Source organism: Lonchura striata, chromosome 39, assembly GCF_046129695.1.
Source record: "Lonchura striata isolate bLonStr1 chromosome 39, bLonStr1.mat, whole genome shotgun sequence".
Lineage (NCBI taxonomy): Eukaryota > Metazoa > Chordata > Aves > Passeriformes > Estrildidae > Lonchura > Lonchura striata.
Genome location: NC_134641.1, coordinates 1,215,900 through 1,236,602, shown reverse-complemented (window position 1 = coordinate 1,236,602; position 20,703 = coordinate 1,215,900). Strand labels below are relative to the sequence as shown.

At 48.7% G+C, this 20,703-nt stretch overlaps 1 protein-coding gene across 1 annotated transcript in view; it reads left to right on the top strand.

Annotated features, from left to right (window-relative positions):
• The window catches only part of LOC110481137 (chromodomain-helicase-DNA-binding protein 8), a 57,330-nt gene extending 37,988 nt beyond the window's left edge, over positions 1-19,342 (top strand). Inside the window, exons 27-47 of the mRNA XM_077789911.1 lie at positions 1,403-1,466; positions 1,571-1,625; positions 2,511-3,017; positions 3,061-3,677; positions 3,758-3,888; positions 5,699-5,755; positions 5,892-5,954; positions 6,437-6,645; positions 7,776-7,913; positions 8,121-8,210; positions 8,297-8,431; positions 8,475-8,564; positions 8,642-8,737; positions 8,824-8,919; positions 8,997-9,140; positions 9,184-9,291; positions 9,359-9,540; positions 14,432-14,626; positions 16,340-16,423; positions 17,156-17,194; positions 19,044-19,342. Coding sequence (XP_077646037.1) covers positions 1,403-1,466; positions 1,571-1,625; positions 2,511-3,017; positions 3,061-3,677; positions 3,758-3,888; positions 5,699-5,755; positions 5,892-5,954; positions 6,437-6,645; positions 7,776-7,913; positions 8,121-8,210; positions 8,297-8,431; positions 8,475-8,564; positions 8,642-8,737; positions 8,824-8,919; positions 8,997-9,140; positions 9,184-9,291; positions 9,359-9,540; positions 14,432-14,626; positions 16,340-16,423; positions 17,156-17,194; positions 19,044-19,235 — 3,292 coding nt within the window. The 3' untranslated portion in view covers positions 19,236-19,342. The remainder of the gene's footprint in view (positions 1-1,402; positions 1,467-1,570; positions 1,626-2,510; positions 3,018-3,060; positions 3,678-3,757; positions 3,889-5,698; positions 5,756-5,891; positions 5,955-6,436; positions 6,646-7,775; positions 7,914-8,120; positions 8,211-8,296; positions 8,432-8,474; positions 8,565-8,641; positions 8,738-8,823; positions 8,920-8,996; positions 9,141-9,183; positions 9,292-9,358; positions 9,541-14,431; positions 14,627-16,339; positions 16,424-17,155; positions 17,195-19,043) is intronic.
• Positions 19,343-20,703: the final 1,361 nt, after the last annotated feature.

Here is a 20,703-nt window from a genome sequence, read left to right as displayed (position 1 = left end):
TTTTTGGGTGGGTTTTGGGGCTGTTTTTGGGGATTTTGGGGCTGGATTTTGGGGCTGTTTTGGGGGATTTTTGGGGCTGTTTTTTGGGGCTGTTTTTGGGGATTTTGGGGCTGGTTTTTGGGGATTTTTGGGGTTGGTTTTTGGGCTGCTTTTGGGCATTTTTGGGGATGTTTTTGTGGATTTTTGAGTGTTTTTTGGGGCTGTTTTTTGGGATTTTGGGGCCGTTTCGGCCGTTTTGACCAACCCCGCCTTCGCGGCCATCCCGGCCCCCCCAGAATCCCCAAATTTGGGTTTTTCCCCCCAAAACGGCGCCGCTGATGACCCAGCCATGCTAATACCGACCGGCCCCGGCCGGGCTGAGTGCAGCTCCGGGCTGAGGCGCAACGTTTTGGGGCGAATTCGGGAGATTTTGGGTGAATCGGGAGGTTTGGGGTGAATTCGGGAGATTTTGGGTGAATTTGGGCAGTTTGGGGTGAATTTGGGCAGTTTTGGGGTGAATTCGGGCAGTTTTGGGTGAATTTGGGAGATTTTGGGATGAATTTGGGCAGTTTTCGGTGAATTTTGGAGGTTTGGGGTGAATTTGGGCATTTTTGGGTAAATTTGGGAGATTTTGCATGACTTTGGGCAGTTTTGGGTGAATTCGGGCAGTTTTGGGGTGAATTCAGGACATTTTGGATGATTTTGGGCAGTTTTGGGGTGAATTTGGGAGATTTTGGGTGAATTTGGGAGATTTTGGATGAATTTGGGCAGTTTTGGGGTGAATTTGGGCGGTTTTGGGGCCGATTCCCGCGGGTTTGGGGCCGGGGTGTGTTCGGGAGATTTTGGATGAATTTGGGCGGTTTTGGGGCCGATTCTCGCGGGTTTGGGGCCGGGGAGTGTTCGGGCAGTTTTGGGGTGAATTCGGGAGGTTTTGGGTGAATTTGGGCAGTTTTGGTGTGAATTCGGGAGGTTTTGGGTGAATTTGGGCAGTTTTGGGGTGAATTCGGGAGGTTTTGGGTGAATTTGGGCAGTTTTGGGGTGAATTCGGGAGGTTTTGGGGTGTATTTGGGCAGTTCTTGGTGAATTCGGGAGATTTTGGGTGAATTTGGGCAGTTTTGGGGCCGATTCTCGCGGGTTTGGGGCCGGGGTGTGTTCGGGCAGTTTTGGGGTGAATTCGGGAGGTTTTGGGTGAATTTGGGAGATTTTGGGGTGAATTTGGGAGATTTTGGGATGAATTTGGGCAGTTTTCGGTGAATTTTGGAGGTTTGGGGTGTATTTGGGCATTTTTGGGTAAATTTGGGAGATTTTGCATGAATTTGGGCAGTTTTGGGTGAATTCTGGCAGTTTTGGGGTGAATTCGGGAGGTTTTGGATGAATTTGGGCAGTTTTGGGGTGAATTCGGGAGGTTTTGGGGTCCCCCCAGGGCCGATTTCGACAGAGACCCCGAGGACCCCGAGTACAAACCCCTGCAGGGGGGCGGCGAGGAGGTAAAACCCCCAAAATCCCCCCAAATCGCCCCAAAATGGCCGGGAGCCCCAAAATCGGGGTTTTTCTCCCCAAAACGGCGGCGGTGACCCCGTGACCCCCCCAGAGCGACCCCCTGGCCGGGCTGGACGAGGAGATCTCGGTGGTGGACGGGGACGAGGGTAAGGGGGTCCCAAAATCCCCCAAAATCCCCCCAAAATTCCCCCGGAGTCCCAAAAATCCCCAAAAGCCCCAAAATCCCCCAAAGTTGCCCCAAATTCCCTCCAAAATCGCCTCGAATCTCCCCAAAATCCCCCGGAATTTTCCAAATCTCCCGGTGCTGACCCAAAATCCCCCCAAATCTTCCCAAATTGACCCAAATCCCCCCAAATTGACCCAAATCCCCCCAAACTGACCCAAATCCCCCCAAATTGACCCAAATCTCCCCAAAATTCCTCAAAATCTCCCCAAACTGACCCAAATCCCCCCAAATCCCCCCAAACCAACCCCTGACCCCAAAATTCCCCCAAACTGACCCAAATCTCCCCAAAATTGCCCCAAATTCCCCAAAATCCCCCCCAATTTTCCCAAAAATTCCCCCAAAAATCCTCCCAAAAATCCCCCCAAAATCTCCCCAAATCCCCCGAAACTGACCCAAAATCCCCCCAAATCTTCTCAAAATCTCCTCAAATCTCCTCAAAATCCCCCAAAATTCCCCCAAACTGACCCAAATCCCCCTAAAATCCCCCCCAATTTTCCCAAAAATTCCCCCAAAAACCCTCCCAAAAATCCCCCCAAAATCTCCCCAAATCCCCCCAAACTGACCCAAAATCCCCCCAAATCTCCTCAAATCTCCTCAAATCCCCCCAAATCTCCCCAAATCCCCCCAAACTGACCCCAAATTGTCCCAAAATCCCCCAAAATCTCCCCAAATCCCCCAAACTGACCCCAAATTGTCCCAAAATCCCCCAAAATCTCCCCAAATCCCCCAAACTGACCCCAAATTGTCCCAAAATCCCCCAAAATCTCCCCAAAATCCCCTCACTGACCCCTGTCCCCCTTTTCAGCCTGCCCGATGTCCGGCCCCGTGGTGACCTCTGACCCCGTGGTGACCTCTGACCCCACGCCGATGTCCGGCTCCATGGTGACCTCTGACCCCATGGTGACCTCTGACCCCACGCTGACGTCCGGCCCCATGGTCGCAATGTCCGGCCCCGTGGTGACCTCTGACCCCGTGGTGACCTCTGACCCCGTGGTCACCTCTGACCCCGTGGTCACCTCCGGCCCCACGCCAATGTCCGGCCCCGTGGTGACCTCTGACCCCACGCCGATGTCCAGCTCCATGGTCACCTCCGGCCTCGGGATGACCTCCGACCCCGCGGTGACCTCTGACCCCGCGCTGACCTCTGACCCCGCGCTGACCTCCGGCCGCGGCGTGGGCGCGTGGCCGGCGGCGGCGGCGCTGACCGCTCGGCTGCGGCGCCTGCTGGCCGCCTGCCCCCGGCCGGACTCCGGCCACCGGCGCGACCCCCCGGCCACCGAGACGGCGCCGGGCCGGCCCGGCGGTCACTCCGGTGGTCACTCGGGCAGTGGTCACTCGGGTGGTCACTCGGGCAGTGGTCACTCTGGTGGTCACTCAGGTGGTCACTCGGGTGGTCACTCTGGTGGTCACTCGGGTGGTCACTCAGGTGGTCACTTCAGTGGTCAGCACGATGGTCACTCCGATGGTGAGCCCGGCGGTCACTCTGATGGTCACTCTGGTGGTCATCACGGTGGTCAGCCCGGTGGTCACTCTGGTGGTCATCACAGTGGTCAGCCCGGTGGTCACTTCAGTGGTCACTCTGATGGTCACTCTGATGGTCATCACGGTGGTCAACCCGGCGGTCACTCTGATGGTCATCACGGTGGTCACTTCAGTGGTCACTCCAGTGGTCACTTCAGTGGTCACTCTGATGGTCAGCCCAGTGGTCATCACAGTGGTCAGCCTGGCGGTCACCTTGGTGGTCACTTCAGTGGTCACTTTGATGGTCACCTTGGTGGTCACTCTGGTGGTCACTTTGATGGTCACTCTGATGGTCAGCCTGGTGGTCACTTCAGTGGTCAGTCCGATGGTCACTTCAGTGGTCACTTCAGTGGTCACTCTGATGGTCACCTTGGTGGTCACTTCAGTGGTCACTCCGGTGCTCAGCTCAGTGGTCACTTCAGTGATGGTCAGCCTGGTGGTCACCACGATGGTCACTCTGGTCACTCTGCTGGTCACTCTGGTCACTCTGGTCACTCTGATGGTCACTCTGATGGTCACTCTGATGGTCAGCCTGGTGGTCACTCTGGTCACTCTGCTGGTCACCACGATGGTCACTCCCGTGGTCACTCCGGCCACTCCGGCCACGGCGAGCGGCCGCGGCGGCCGCGGCGCAGCCACGAGCGGCGCGACAAGCAGCAGCGGTCAGCGGCCGGAATTTGGGGATTTTGGGGATTTTTGGGGATTTTGGGGCGAAATTCGGGATTTTGGGTGAAATTCTGGGTGGTTTGGGAAAAATTTGGGGGTTTTTGGGTGGTTTTGGGTGGAAATTTGGGGGTTTTGGGTGGGATTTTGGGAGAAATTTGGGGGATTTTGGGTGTGGTTTTGAGGGGAAATTTGGGGTTTCTGGAGGGAAATTGGGGCGGGATTTTGGGGGTTTTGGGGTTTTTTGGGGATTTTGGGGCAAAATTTGGCATTTTTGGGTGAAATTTTGGGTGGGATTTTGGGAGAAATTTGGGGGTTTTGGGTGTGGTTTTGAGGGGAAATTGGGGGTTCTTGGAGGGAAATTGGGGCGGAATTTTGGGATTTTTGGGGTTTTTTGGGGATTTTGGGGGTTTTGGGTGGGATTTTGGGAGAAATTTGGGGTTTTTGGAGGGAAATTGGGGCGGAATTTGGGGGATTTTGGGGGTTTTTGGGATTTTGGGGCGAAATTTGGGATTTTTGGGTGGTTTTGGGTGGGATTTTGGGAGAAATTTGGGGGATTTTGGGTGTGGTTTTGAGGGGAAATTTGGGGTTTCTGGAGGGAAATTGGGGCGGGATTTTGGGGGTTTTGGGGTTTTTTGGGGATTTTGGGGCAAAATTTGGCATTTTTGGGTGAAATTTTGGGTGGGATTTTGGGAGAAATTTGGGGGTTTTGGGTGTGGCTTTGAGGGGAAATTGGGGGTTCTTGGAGGGAAATTGGGGTGGAATTTGGGGGTTTTGGGTTTTTTTGGGGATTTTTGGGGATTTTGGGAGGGTTTGGGGCAAAATTTGGGATTTTTGGAGGGAAATTGGGGCGGAATTAGGGGATTTTGGGGTTTTTTGGGTGGGATTTGGGGGTTTTTGGGCGGGGTTTGGGGAGAAATTTGGGGTTTTTTGGGGGAAATTGGGGTGGAATTTGGGGATTTTTGGGGTTTTTTGGGGATTTTTGGGGGTTTTGGGGAGAAATTTGGGGTTTTTGGGTGGGATTTTGGGTGGGATTTTGGGGGTTTTGGGTGTGGCTTTGAGGGGAAATTTGGGGTTTTTTGGGGGAAATTGGGGCGGGATTTGGGGATTTTGGGTTTTTTTGGGGATTTTGGGGCGAAATTTGGCATTTTTGGGATTTTGGGGGGAAATTTGGAGGTTTTGGGGGTTTTGGGTGGGATTTTGGGGGGAAATTTGGGGTTTTTGGGTGGGAAATTGGGGTGGAATTTGGGGGTTTTGCGGGATTTTGGGATTTTTTGGGTGGAATTTTGGGTTTTTTGGGTGGGGTTTGGGGTGGAATTTGGGGATTTTGGAGGGAAATTTTGGGGTGAGATTTGGGGGTTTTGGGAGGGTTTGGGGCAAAATTTGGGATTTTTGGAGGGAAATTGGGGCGGAATTTGGGGGATTTGGGGTTTTGGGTGGGGTTTGGGGAGGAATTCGTGGGTTTGGGCAAAATTTGGGGTTTTTCGGATGAAATTCGGGTTTTTCACCATTTTCTCGCGTTTTTTGCCATTTTTTCACCATTTTTCTCAGTTTTTCCCCTATTTTTCCCCATTTTCCCCGTTTTTCTCCCCATTTCCCTATGGGCACCGTGGGAACACTCCGACTTCCTCCATCTTGTCTCATATTTGGGCCAATTTCGGGCATTTTTGGGCGTTTTTTCTCTGTATTTTCACCATTTTTCGTCGTATTTTTGCCGTTTTTTCACCGTTTTTTCCGATTTTTTCCCCATTTTTCCCCATTTTTTCGCCGTTTTTCACCGTTTTCCCCCTTTTTCTCCCCATTCCGCAGCTGGACGCGGCGGGAGCAGACCAATTTCATTCTTTCCTCACATTTGGGCCTGTTTATGTATTTTCTCCGTATTTTCGCCATTTCTCGTCGTATTTTCGCCATTTTTTCACCGTTTTTTCCGATTTTTTCACCGTTTCTCCCCATTTTTTCGCCGTTTTTCACCGTTTCCCCCCTTTTTCTCCCCGTTTCGCAGCTGGACGCGGCGGGAGCAGTCCAACTTCCTCCCTCTTGTCTCATATTTGGGCCGATTTTGGGCGTTTTTGGGTGTATTTTCTCCATATTTTCGCCATTTTTGGTCGTATTTTCCCCATTTTTTCACCGTTTTTCCCCATTTTTTCACCGTTTTTCACCGTTTTCCCCCTTTTTCTCCCCGTTTCGCATCTGGACGTGGCGGGAACAGTCCAACTTCCTTCTTTCCTCACATTTGGGCCTATTTTGGGTATTTTGGGGCATATTTTCTCCATATTTTCGCCATTTCTCGTCGTATTTTCACCATTTTTTCACTGTTTTTCCCCATTTTTTCGCCGTTTTTCACCGTTTTCCCCCTTTTTCTCCCCGTTTCACATCTGGACGCGGCGGGAGCAGGCCGATTTCCTTCTTTCCTCACATTTGGGCCTATTTATGTATTTTCTTCGTATTTTCGCCGTTTCTGGTCGTATTTTCACCATTTTTTCACCGTTTCTCCCCATTTTTTCGCCGTTTTTCACCGTTTTCCCCCTTTTTCTCCCCGTTCCGCAGCTGGACGCGGCGGGAGCAGGCCGATTTCCTGCGCGTGGCCTCCACCTTCGGCGTGGAGCTGGAGCCGGGCTCGGGGCGCTTCCGCTGGCGCCGCTTCCGCGCCCTGGCCCGGCTGGAGCGGCGCTCGGACGAGGAGCTGACCCGCTTCTACCACGGCTTCGTGGCCATGTGCCGGCAGGTGTGCCGGCTGCCGCCCGCGCCCGGCGACGGTAATGGGGCAAAAACACCAGATTTTGGGAAAATTCGGGAAAAATCGGGTAAAATCGGGTAAAATCGGGCGATTCGGGGTGTTTTGACCCAAAATCGAGGGGTTTGAGCCCAAATTGAGGGGTTGGAACCCAAAATCAGGAGGTTTCAGGGGGTCTCTGCCGGCTGCCGCCCGCGCCCGGCGACGGTAATGGGGCAAAAACACGAGATTTTGGGAAAATTCGGGCAAAATCGGGCGATTCGGGGCGTTTTGACCCAAAATCCGCATGTTTGAGCCCAAATCGAGGGGTTGGAACCCAAAATCAGGAGGTTCAGGAGGTCCCTGCCGGCTGCCGCCCGCGCCCGGCGACGGTAATGGGGCAAAAACACGAGGTTTTGGGAAAATTCGGGAAAAATCGGGCAAAATCGGGCGATTCGGGGCGTTTTGACCCAAAATCCGCATGTTTGAGCCCAAATTGAGGGGTTTGAACCCAAAATCAGGAGGTTTCAGGGGGTTCAGGGTCTCTCTGCCGGCTGCCGCCCGCGCCCGGCGACGGTAATGGGGCAAATTCCTGAGATTTTGGGCAATTTCGGGGAGTTCTGGGGCAATTTTCCCATTTCAGGCAGATTTTACCCCAATTTCTCGGGGTTCCGGCCTCCCCTCCAATGCCTCCATCCCCCTTCCACCCTTTAACCATTTCTGACCCGTTTCCCCCATTTTTACCCCATTTTTCCCCATTTTTTCTCCCATTTCTCCCCCCTTTTTGCCCCATTTTTTCCCCCATTTTTTCCCGTTTTTTTCCCTTATTTTTACCCCACTTTTTCCCTTATTTTTACCCCATTTTTTTCCATTTTTTCCTTTATTTTTCCCCCATTTTCCCCCCATTTTTCCCCCATTTCCCCCCATTTTTCCCCCATTTCCCCCTATTTTTCCCCCATTTTTCCCGTTTTTACCCCATTTTTTCTTACTTTTACCCCATTTTTTACCCCATATTTTCCCCATTTCTGCCCCATTTTCCCTCCATTTTTACCCTTATTTTTACCCCATTTTTCGCCATTTTCCCCCATTTTTTCCCCATTTTTACCCCATTTTTCCCCCATTTTTACCCCGTTTTTCCCGTTTTTCACCCCGTTTTTTCTCTCTGTCCCACAGTTCCGTGTTCCCCATCCCCATGCCCGGTCCCAGCCCCTCTGGCGCTGCGCTGCCTGCGGCGCCTGGCGCTGCTGCGCTGCCTGCGGGAGCGCGTGCTGCGGCTGCCCCATTTTTACCCCGTTTTTTCCCGTTTTTGCCGTTTTTCACCCCGTTTTCTCTCTCCCCAGCCTCTCTCGGGTCCTGCCCTGCTCTGTGCCCAGTTCCAGCCCCTCTGGCGCTGCGCTGCCTGCGGCGCCTGGCGCTGCTGCGCTGCCTGCGGGAGCGCGTGCTGTTCCTGCCCCATTTTCACCCCGTTTTTTCCCGTTTTTGCCGTTTTTCACCCCGTTTTTTCTCTCTGTCCCACAGTTCCCTGTTCCCCATCTCCATGCCCGGTCCCGGCCCCGCTGGCGCTGCGCTGCCTGCGGCGCCTGGCGCTGCTGCGCTGCCTGCGGGAGCGCGTGCTGCGGCTGCCCCATTTACCCCATTTTCACCCCGTTTTTTCCCGTTTTTGCCGTTTTTCACCCCGTTTTCTCTCTCCCCAGCTGCTCTGGCTCCCTGCCCCGCTCCATGCCCGGTCCCAGCCCCGCTGGCGCTGCGCTGCCTGCGGCGCCTGGCGCTGCTGCGCTGCCTGCGGGAGCGCGTGCTGCGGCTGCCCCATTTTCACCCCGTTTTTTCCCGTTTTTCCCGTTTTTCACCCCGTTTTTTCTCTCTGTCCCACAGTTCCCTGTTCCCCATCTCCATGCCCGGTTCCAGCCCCGCTGGCGCTGCGCTGCCTGCGGCGCCTGGCGCTGCTGCGCTGCCTGCGGGAGCGCGTGCTGTTCCTGCCCCATTTTTACCCCGTTTTTTCCCGTTTTTGCCGTTTTTCACCCCGTTTTTTCTCTCCCCAGCCTCTCTCGGGTCCTGTCCGTCCCCATGCCCGGTCCCGGCCCCGCTGGCGCTGCGCTGCCTGCGGCGCCTGGCGCTGCTGCGCTGCCTGCGGGAGCGCGTGCTGCTCCTGCCCCATTTCCCCCATTTTTACCCCGTTTTTTCCCGTTTTTGCCGTTTTTCACCCCGTTTTCTCTCTCCCCAGCCCCTCTGGCTCCCTGTCCCGCTCCATGCCCGGTTCCAGCCCCGCTGGCGCTGCGCTGCCTGCGGCGCCTGGCGCTGCTGCGCTGCCTGCGGGAGCGCGTGCTGCTCCTGCCCCATTTTTACCCCGTTTTTTCCCGTTTTTGCCGTTTTTCACCCCGTTTTCTCTCTCCCCAGCCTCTCTGGCTCCCTGTCCCGCCCCGTGCCCAGTTCCAGCCCCGCTGGCGCTGCGCTGCCTGCGGCGCCTGGCGCTGCTGCGCTGCCTGCGGGAGCGCGTGCTGCGGCTGTCCCATTTCCCCCATTTTTACCCCGTTTTTTCCCGTTTTTGCCGTTTTTCACCCCGTTTTTTCTCTCTGTCCCACAGTTCCCTGTTCCCCATCCCCATGCCCGGTCCCAGCCCCGCTGGCGCTGCGCTGCCTGCGGCGCCTGGCGCTGCTGCGCTGCCTGCGGGAGCGCGTGCTGCGGCTGCCCCGTTCCCCCCATTTTTACCCCGTTTTTTCCCGTTTTTGCCGTTTTTCACCCCGTTTTCTCTCCCGCAGTGCCCTGCACTCCCTGCCCTGCTCCGTGCCCGGTCCCGGCCCCGCTGGCGCTGCGCTGCCTGCGGCGCCTGGCGCTGCTGCGCTGCCTGCGGGAGCGCGTGCTGCGGCTGCCGGCGCTGCCGGCGCTGCTGGCGCGGCTGCCGCCGCCCGGCTCGCTGCTGCCGCCCTGGTGGCGGCGCGGCGCCCACGACGCGGCGCTGCTGCGCGCCGCCGCCCGCCACGGCCTGAGGGGGGCGCTGCTGCGCCGCGGGATCGGCCGCGCCGCGGAGGAGGAGGAGCAGGAGAGGGGAGAGGGTGAGGGAAATTTGGGGGAAAATGGGGAAAATTTGGGGGGGAATTTGGGGGGGAAATTTCGGGGGGAAATTGGGGAAAATTGGGGGGAAAATTTGGGGGGAAATTGGGGGAAAATTGGGGGAAAATTGGGGGGATTTGGGGGGATTTGGGGGAATTTGGAGGAAATTGGGGGGGAATTTGGGGGGAAAATGGGGAAAATTGGGGGGAAATTGGGGGAAATTGGGGGGAAAATTGGGGGAAATTGGGGGGGAAATTTGGGGGAAAATTGGGGGGAAATTTGGGGGAAATCAGGGGGAAAATTCGGGGAAATTTGGGGAAATTTGGGGGGGAAATTGGGGGGAAATTGGGGGGGAAATTTGGGGGGAAATTGGGGAAAAATTGGGGCATTTGGGGGAATTTGGGGAAAAATTGGGGAATTTGGGGGGAATTTGGGGGGAAAATTGGGGGGGAAATTGGGTGAAAATTGGGGAAAATTGGGGGGAAATTTGGGGGGGAAATTTGGGGGAAAATTGGGGGGAAATTTGGGGGAAATCAGGGGGAAAATTGGGGGGAATTGGGGGAAAATTCGGGGGAAATTGGGGGGAAATTGGGGGGAAAATGGGGAGAATTGGGGGGAAATTGGGGGGAAAGTGGGGGTTTTGGGGGGAATTTGGGGGGAAATTTGGGGGGAATTGGGGGCAAATTTGGGGGGAAAATTGGGGGTTTTGGGGGAGAAATTGGGGGGAAATTGGGGGAAAAATTGGGGGAAAATGGGGAAAATTGGCAGAAAAGTGCGGCATTTGGAGGGTGGAAATTTAGGAAAAATTGGGGGGAAAATTGGGGGGAAATTGGGGGAAAAATGGGGGAAAATTGGGGTTTCGGAGGGGGGAAATTTGGGAAAAGATTGGGGGGAAATTTGGGGGGAAATGGGGGGTTCTGGGGTGGGGAATTTGGAGGGAAAATGGAGAAAAATTGGGGGAAAAATGGGGTGGGAAATGTGGGGGAAAATGGGGGGAAATTGGGGGGAAATTGGGGCATTTGGGGGGGAAAATTTGGGGAAAAATTGGGGGGAAAATGGGGGGAAATTGGGTCATTTGGGGAGTGAAATTTGGGAAAAAAATTGGGGGAAAATGGGGGGGAAAAATGAGGGAAAATGGAGTGGAAAATTTGGGGGAAAATGGAGAAAAATTGGGGGGTTTTCGGGTGGGAAAATTGGGGGAAAATGGAGGGAAAAAATGGGCAAAAATGGGGGATTTGGGGTGGGAAATTTGGGGGGAAAATTGGGGGTTTTGGGGTGGGAAATTTGGGGAGAAATAGGGGGAAAATGGGGGTAAAAAATGGGGGGCTTGGGGTGGGAAAATTGGGGGTAAAAGGGAACCCCAAAATTGGAGAATTTTGGAGTAAAAGGGAACCCAAAATTTGGGGAATTTTGGGGTAAAAGGGGACCCAAAATTTGGGAATTCCTGGTGGGGAAAAAAAGCCCAAATTTGGGGTTGGAAATGGGGAAAAGGGTGGGAGAGCCCCCAAAATTTGGGGGTAAAAAGGCGGAATGGGGCGTGGGGGATTTTTGGGGGGAATTTCAGGGATTTTGGGTCTCTCGGGCAGGGCCGGAGGCGCTGGGGGCCGAGGAGGAGGAGGAGGAGGAGGAAGAGGAGGAGGGGGAGGGGGAGGACGAGGGTTCCCCTCCCCCCCCGGGCGAGGGCGGCGCCCCCGAAGCGCCCCTCCCCCACCCCCAAAATCTCCTCTGTTGGCCCAAGGTGAGGGGGAAAAGACCCAAAATCCCCGGAAATCACCCCGGAAAAACATGAAAAAATCCCGCAAAAAATCCCCCGAAAAATCCCAAAAAATCCCCCAAAAAATCCCCAAAAAATCTGAAAAAATCCCCAAAAAACCCTGAAAAAAATCCCAAAAAAATCCCAAAAAATCCTGAAAAAAATCCCCCAAAAATCCTGAAAAAAATCCCAAAAAAATCCTGAAAAAAATCACAAAAAATCCTGAAAAAAATCCCCAAAAAATCCTGAAAAAAATCCCAAAAAATCCCAAAAAATCCTGAAAAAAATCCCAAAAAATCCCAAAAAATCCTGAAAAAAATCCCCCCAAAATCCCCCCAAAAAATCTGAAAAAATCCCCCAAAAAATCCCAAAAAATCCTGAAAAAAATCCCCAAAATATCCTGAAAAAAATCCCAAAAAATCCTGAAAAAAATCCCAAAAAATCCTGAAAAAAATCCCAAAAAATCCCTCAAAAATCCCCCAAAAAATCCCCCAAAAAATCCCCAAAAAATCTGAAAAAATCCCTCAAAAATCCCAAAAAATCCTGAAAAAAATCCCTCAAAAAATCCCAAAAAATCCTGAAAAAAATCCCAAAAAATCCCAAAAAATCCTGAAAAAAATCCCTCAAAAAATCCCCCCAAAATCCCCCCAAAAAATCTGAAAAAATCCCCCAAAAAATCCCCAAAAAATCCTGAAAAAAATCCCCAAAAAATCCTGAAAAAAATCCCAAAAAATCCTGAAAAAAATCCTGAAAAAAATCCTGAAAAAAAACCCCAAAAATCCTGAAAAAAATCCCCAAAATATCCTGAAAAAAATCCCCAAAAATCCTGAAAAATATCCCCAAAAAATCCTGAAAAAAATCCCCAAAAACTCCTGAAAAAAATCCAAAAAAATCCTGAAAAAAATCCCTCAAAAAATCCCCCCAAAACCCCCCCAAAAAATCGGAAAAAATCCCCCAAAAATCCCAAAAAATCCTGAAAAGAATCACAAAGAATCCTGAAAAAAATCCCACCAAAACCCCCCAGAAAATCTGAAAAAATCCCCCAAAAAATCCCAAAAAATTCCGCAAAAAATCCCAAAGAATCCTGAAAAAAATCCTGAAAAAAAATCCCCAAAAAATCCACAAAATATCCCAAAAAATCCTGAAAAAAATCCCAAAAAATCCCGAAAAAAATCCCCCCAAAAAATCCCCAAAAATCCTGAAAAAATCCCAAAAAATCCTGAAAAAAATCCCCCAAAAATCCTGAAAAAAATCCCCCAAAAATCTCAAAAAATTCCTCAAAAAAATTCTCAAAAAATCCAAAAAAATTCTGGAAAAAATCCCGAAAAAAATCCCAAAAAAATCCTGAAAAATATCCCTAAAATCCTGAATAAAATCCCAAAAAATCCTGAAAAAATCCCCAAAAAACCCCAAAGAATCCTGAAAAAAATCCTCAAAAAAATTCTGAAAAAATCCCAAAAAATCCCAAAAAATCCCGAAAAAAATCCCGCAAAAAATCTCAAAGAATCCTGAAAAAAATCCTGAAAAAAATCCCAAAAAATCCCGAAAAAAATCCCGCAAAAAATCCCCCCAAAACCCCCCAAAAAATCTGAAAAAAGCCCCAAAAAATCCCAAAAAATCCTGAAAATCCCAAAAAATCCTGAAAAAAATCCTGAAAAAAATCCCAAAAAAATCCCGCAAAAAATCCCAAAGAATCCTGAAAAAAATCCACAAAATATCCCCAAAAATCCTGAAAAAAATCCCAAAAAATCCCGAAAAAAATCCCCCCAAAAAATCCCAAAAAATCCTGAAAAAAATCCCCAAAAAATCCTGAAAAAAATCCCCAAAAAATCCTGAAAAAAATCCCCCAAAAATCTCAAAAAATTCCTCAAAAAAATTCTCAAAAAATCCAAAAAAATCCTGGAAAAAATCCCGAAAAAAATCCCAAAAAAATCCTGAAAAAAATCCCAAAAACTCCAGAAAAAAATCCCAAAAAATCCTGAACAAAATCCCAAAAAATCCTGAAAAAAATTCCCCAAAAATCCTGAAAAAAATCCCAAAAAATCCTGAAAAAAATCCCCAAAAATCCCAAAGAGTTCTGAAAAAAATCCTGAAAAAAATCCCAAAAAATCCCGCAAAAAATCCCTCAAAAAATCCCTCCAAAACCCCCCAAAAAATTCCCAAAAAATCCCTAAAAAAATCCCAAAAAATCCCCCCCAAAAATCTCAAAAAAAATCGCAAAAAAAACCCCCAAAAATCCCCAAAAAATCCCCCAAAAAATCCTCAAAAATCCCCAAAAAAATCCCCAAAAGAACCCCAAAAAATCCCCAAAAAAACATCAAAAAACCCTCGAAAAATCCCAAAAAACCCCCAAAAAAACCCAAAAGAAATCCCCAAAAAAATCCGCAAAAATACCCCCAAAAATCCCAAATAAATCCTCAAAAAAACCCCAAAAATCCCCAAAAAACCATCAAAAAACCGTCAGAAAACCCCCAAAAAACCCAAAAAAAATCCCCAAAAAAATCCGCAAAAAAAACCCCCAAAAATCCCAAAAAAACCCCAAAAAATCCCAAATAAATCCCAAAAAATCCCCAAAAAATCCCAAAAAAACCCCCAAAAAATCCCCAATAAATCCCAAATAAATCCCCAAAAAATCCCAAATAAATCCCAAAAAAATCCCCCAAAAAATCCCAAAAAATTCCCCAAAAAATCCCCCAAAAAATCCCAAAAAATCCCAAAAAATCCCCAAAAAAATCCTCAAAAAATCTGCAAAAATCCCAAAAAAAACCCCAAAAAAACCCCCCAAAAAATCCCCCAAAAAATCCCCCAATAAATCCTCAAAAAATGCCCCAAAAAATCCCCAAAAAAATCCCCAAAAAAAGCCCAAAAGTCCCAAATAAATCCCAAATAAATCCCAAAAAACCGCAAAAACCCCCCAAAAAATCCCAAAAAAAACCCAAAAAAACCCCAAATAAATCCCCAAAAAAAACCCCAAAAACCCCCCAAACCCCCAAATTCCCAATTCCCCCCTGACTGCCGTTTTCCGCAGGCGCGGGCGCTGATCCGGCGCCTGGAGCTGATCTGCCGCGCGGCGCTGGCGGCGGGGGAGGGGCCCGGGGGGGTCCCGGGGGGGCTCCCGGAGCCCGGCCCCTCCCCCCGCCCCTCCCCCCACCCCGCCCCCCGCCCCTCCCCCGCGCCGCGCGCCCGCCCGCGCCAGCGCGAGTTCACCGTGCAGATCAAGGACGTGAGTGCGCCAAAAACGGGCTTTTGCACCCCAAAAACCCTGACCCAAAACCGGCCCTTTTCACCCCAAAAACATCCCCAAAACCCTGACCCAAAACCAGCCCTTTTCACCCCAAAAAAGGGCTTTTGCACCCCAAAAACCGCCCCAAAAACGGCCCTTTTCACCCCAAAAACATCCCCAAAACCCTGACCCAAAAACCGCCCCAAAAACCGCCCTTTTCACCCCAAAAACCACCCCAAAACCCTGACCCAAAAACCGCCCCAAAAACCGCCCTTTTCACCCCAAAAACTGCCCCAAAAACGGCCCTTTTCACCCCAAAAACGGCCCTTTTCACCCCAAAAACCCTGACCCAAAAATGGGCTTTTGCACCCAAAAACCACCCCAAAAACGGGCTTTTGCACCCCAAAAACCGCCCCAAAAACGGCCCTTTTCACCCCAAAAACATCCCCAAAACCCTGACCCAAAACCGCCCCAAAAACGGCCCTTTTCACCCCAAAAATCTCCCCAAAACCCTGACCCAAAACCAGCCCTTTTCACCCCAAAAAAGGGCTTTTTCACCCCAAAAACGGCCCCAAAAACAGCCCTTTTCACCCCAAAAACCTCCCCAAAACCCTGACCCAAAAACCACCCCAAAAACCGCCCTTTGCACCCCAAAAACGGCCCTTTTCACCCCAAAAACCCTGACCCAAAAACGGGCTTTTGCACCCCAAAAACCACCCCAAAAACGGCCCTTTTCACCCCAAAAACCGCCCCAAATTGACCCCAAAAACCCTGACCCAAAAACGGCCCTTTTCACCCCAAAAACATCCCCAAAACCCTGACCCAAAAACGGCCCCAAAAACAGCCCTTTTCACCCCAAAAACATCCCCAAAACCCTGACCCAAAAACCGCCCCAAAAACCGCCCTTTTCACCCCAAAAACCACCCCAAAAACCGCCCCAAACTGACCCCAAAAACCCTGACCCAAAAACGGCCCTTTTCACCCCAAAAACCCTGACCCAAAAACGGCCCTTTGCACCCCAAAAACATCCCCAAAACCCTGACCCAAAAACCGCCCCAAAAACCGCCCTTTTCACCCCAAAAATGGCCTTTTTCACCCCAAAAACGGGCAATTTCACCCCAAAAACGGCCCCCAATCCCAACCCAAATTTTATTCCCAATTTATTCCTGATTTATCCCCAATTTATTCCCAATTTATCCTGATTTCTCCCAATTTCTCCCAATTTATCCCCGATATTCTCCCAATTTATTCCCAATTTTTCCCGATTTTCTCCCAATTTATCCCAAATTTTCTCCCAATTTATCCCCGATATTCTCCCAATTTATTCCCAATTTTTCCCGATTTTCTCCCAGCTTTTCCCGATTTCTCCTCGTTTCCATTCCCGATTTTCTCCCAATTTATCCCAATTTTCTCCCGATTTATCCCCGATTTTCTCCCGATTTTCCCCCGAATTTCTCCCAATTTCTCCCAATTTCCCTGGATTTTCCCCCAATTTTCTCCCCATTTATCCCGATTTATTCCCAATTTTCTCCCGATTTTCCCCCAATTTATTCCCGATATTCTCCCAATTTCTCCCAATTTATTCCCGATTTTCTCCCGATTTATTCCCTATTTTCCCCCGGATTTCCCCGATATTTATTCCCGACATTCTCCGTTTTTCCCGTTTTTCCCGTTTTTCCCGTTTTTCCCGTTTTTCCGTGTTTTCCGGCGCAGGAGGAGGGGCTCAAGCTGACCTTCCAGAAGCATCCGCAGGGTCCCAACGGCGCCGCCCGCAGGAGCGCCCGCCGCCCGCTGCAGGTCGGGGCGAAACACGGCGATTTCGGGAAAATCGGGGGGAAAAACGGCCATTTCGGGAAAATTGGGGCAAAACACGGCGATTTCGGGAAAATCAGGGGGAAAAACGGCCATTTCGGGAAAATCGGGGCCAAAAACGGCCATTTCGGGAAAATCGGGGCCAAAAACGGCCATTTTGGGAAAAACGGGGCGAAAAACGGCGATTTTGGGAAAATCAGGGGGAAAAACGGCGATTTTGGGAAAATCAGGGGGAAAAACGGCCATTTTGGGAAAATCGGGGCCAAAAACGGCGATTTCGGGAAAATCAGGGCCAAAAACGGCAATTTTGGGGAAAAAAAGGCGGATTCAGGAAAAACGGGGCGAAAAATGGTGATTTCGGGGCAAAAAACAGCGATTTTGGGAAATACGGGGTTAAAAACAGTGATTTGGGGAAATTTGGGGCAAAAAATGGCGATTTTGGGGCTAAAAACGGTGATCTTGGGACATTTGGGCTGAAAATGGCGATTTCAGGGAATTCGGGGCTAAAATCACCGATTTCCAGGAATTGGGGCTAAAAACGCCAATTTTGGGGAATTCAGGCCTAAAAACGCCAATTTTGGGGCTAAAAACGCCGATTTTGGGGCTAAAAACGCCGATTTTGGGGAATTTGGGGTAAAACCGCCGGGATCCGCCCCAAAACCGCGGCGGAGCCCCAAAATCGCCCAAATTCACCCCAAATTTCGTTTCCCCCCCCAGGGCTCGGAGCAGCGGCGGGAGAAGTGGCACCGGAAAAAGGTGATTTGGGAATGGCTGAAATTCCCCAAAATCCCCCAAAATTCACCCAAAATCCCTGAAAATCCCCCCAAATTCCCCAAAATCCCTGAAAATTCCCCAAAAATCCCCAACAACACCCAAAAATTCCTGCAAAATCCGCAACAATTCCCAAAAAATCCTCAAAAGTTCCCTAAAATCCCCAAGAATTCCCCAAAAATCCCTGAAAATTCCCCAAAATCCCCAAAAATCCCAAAAAATCCCTGAAAATCCCCAAAAATTTCCAAAATTTCCCCAAAAGTCCACAAAAATTCCCCAAAAATCCCCAAAAACTCCGAAAATCCACAAAAATTCCCCCAAAATTCCCGAAAATCCCAAAATCCCCGAAAATGCTCAAAAATCCCCAAAAATCCCCGAAATTCCCCAAAAATCCCCAAAAAAATTTCCGAAAATTCTCAAAATGTTTTATTTACAAGCTTTAATCAACAACTTTCTAATTACCAATTTTAATTCCCAATTGAACAATTTTTAATGAACAATTCACTAATTACCAATTCTAATGAAGAATTTAACAATTTTTAATGAACAATTCACTAATTACCCATTCCAATTAAGAACTGAACTATTCTCAATTACCAATTCACTAATTACCCATCCTAATTAAGAACTGAACTATTCTCAATTACCAATTCACTAATTACCCATTCCAATTAAGAACTGAACTATTTTCAATTACCAATTCACTAATTACCCATTTTAACTCCCAATTGAACTATTTTCAATTACCAATTCACTAATTACCAATCCTAATTAGGAATTTATCTATTTTCAATTACCAATTCACTAATTACCAATCCTAATGAAGAACTGAACTATTTTCAATTACCAATTCACTAATTACCAATCCTCATTAAGAATTTAACATTTTCAATTACCAATTCACTAATTACCCATTCTAATTAAGAACTGAACTATTTTCAATTACCAATTCTCTAATTACCAATTTTAACTCCCAATTGAACTATTTTCAATTTCCAATTCACTAATTATCCATCCTAATTAGGAACTGAACTATTTTCAATTACCAATTCACTAATGACCCGTCCTAATGAAGAACTGAACAATTTTCAATTACCAATTCACTAATTACCCATTTTAACTCCCAATTTAACATTTTTCAATTTCCAATTCACTAATTACCCATCCTAATGAAGAACTGAACTATTCTCAATTTCCAATTCACTAATGACCCATCCTAATGAAGAACTGAACTATTTTCAATTACCAATTCACTAATTACCCATCCTAATTAGGAATTTATCTATTTTCAATTTCCAATTCCCTAATTACCCATTTTAACTCCCAATTTAACAATTCTCAGTTACCAATTCACTAATGACCCATCCTAATTAGGAACTGAACTATTTTCCACGGACAGCTCATTAACTCCCGGCTCTAATTAAGAACTGAACTATTCTCAATTGCCAATTCACTAATTACCAATCCTCATTAAGAATTTAACATTTTCAATTACCAATTCACTAATTACCAATCCTCATTAAGAACTGAACTATTCTCAGTTTCCAGTTCACTAATGACCCATCCTAATTAGGCATTGAACTATTTTCCACGAGCAGCTCATTAACTCCCGGCTCTAATTAAGAACTGAACTATTCTCAATTACGAATTCACTAATTACCCATCCTAATTAGGAATTTATCTATTTTCAATTTCCAATTCCCTAATTACCCATTTTAACTCCCAATTTAACATTTTTCAATTTCCAATTCACTAATGACCCATCCTAATTAGGAACTGAACTATTTTCCACGGCCAGCTCATTAACTCCCGGCTCTAATTACTTTCCCCCCAGTGCCTGCCCGCCCCGCCCCCAGCCCTGGACCTCTCCAAGATGGCGGCGCTCATGGGGGGCGTGGCCCCGGCGGCGCTGGCCACGCCCCCTCACTTCCGGCCGGCGCCGGAAGAGGCGGCGGGGCAGACCGGAAGTGCTTGCTGCCCCCTGCTGGCCGACCCCATGCTGGCGCCCGCCTCGGACTCGGAGTAGCCCCGCCCCCTGATGAATATTTATAAATATGTAAAGTGTCTGTGTCGTGGGGCGGGGCCGGGGGCGGGGCTTCGGGGGTTGTTTTTTAATAAAAGGTTGGAAACGCAGCGGGGCGTGCTCTGGTGCCTAATTAAACGGTAATTAGCTGGACTGCTCGTTAGGTAACGGCGGCGGTAACCTCGTCATTAATGAGCCTCCTTATTAACCTCCTTGTTAATTAGCCTCCTCGTTAATTACCCTCCTCATTACCCTCCTTGTTAATTAACCTCCTCGTTAATTACCCTCCTCATTACCCTCCTTGTTAATTACTCTCCTCGTTAATTACCCTCCTAATTACCCTCCTCATTAATTACCCTCCTCATTACCCTCCTCGTTAATTACCCTCCTCGTTAATTACCCTCCTCATTAACCTCCTCGTTAATTACCCTCCTCGTTAATTCACCTCCTCATTACCCTCCTTGTTAATTACCCTCCTCATTAATTACCCTCCTCATTAACCTCGTCATTAATTAACCTCATTAACCTCCTCATTACCCTCCTCGTTAATTACCCTCCTCATTAATTACCCTCCTCATTACCCTCCTCGTTAATTACCCTCCTCATTAATTACCCTCCTCATTAACCTCTTCATTAATTCACCTCCTCATTACCCTCCTCGTTAATTACCCTCCTCGTTAATTACCCTCCTCATTAACCTCTTCATTAATTCACCTCCTCGTTAATTCACCTCCTCATTACCCTCCTTGTTAATTACCCTCCTCATTAATTACCCTCCTCATTACCCTCCTCGTTAATTACCCTCCTCGTTAATTACCCTCCTCATTAACCTCCTCGTTAATTAACCTCCTCATTAATTACCCTCCTCATTAACCTCTTCATTAATTCACCTCCTCGTTAATTCACCTCCTCATTACCCTCCTTGTTAATTACCCTCATTAATTACCCTCCTCATTAACCTCGTCATTAATTAACCTCATTAACCTCCTCATTACCCTCCTTGTTAATTACCCTCATTAATTACCCTCCTCATTACCCTCGTTAATTACCCTCCTCATTAATTACCCTCCTCATTAACCTCTTCATTAATTCACCTCCTCACTACCCTCCTTGTTAATTAACCTCCTCGTTAATTCACCTCCTCATTACCCTCCTTGTTAATTAACCTCCTCGTTAATTCACCTCCTCATTACCCTCCTTGTTAATTACCCTCCTCATTAACCACCTCATTACCCTTCTCATTACCCTCCTCGTTAATTAACCTCTTAATTAACTATCTCATTACCCTCCTCATTAATTAACCTCCTCATTACCCTCCTCATTAATGAACCGACTCATTACCCTCCTCGTTAATGAACCTCCTCATTACCCTCCTCATTAATTAACCTCCTAATTAACCTCCTCATTACCCTCATTAATTAACCTCCTCATTAACCTCATTACGTTTCTCATTAATCTCCCCATTAACCTC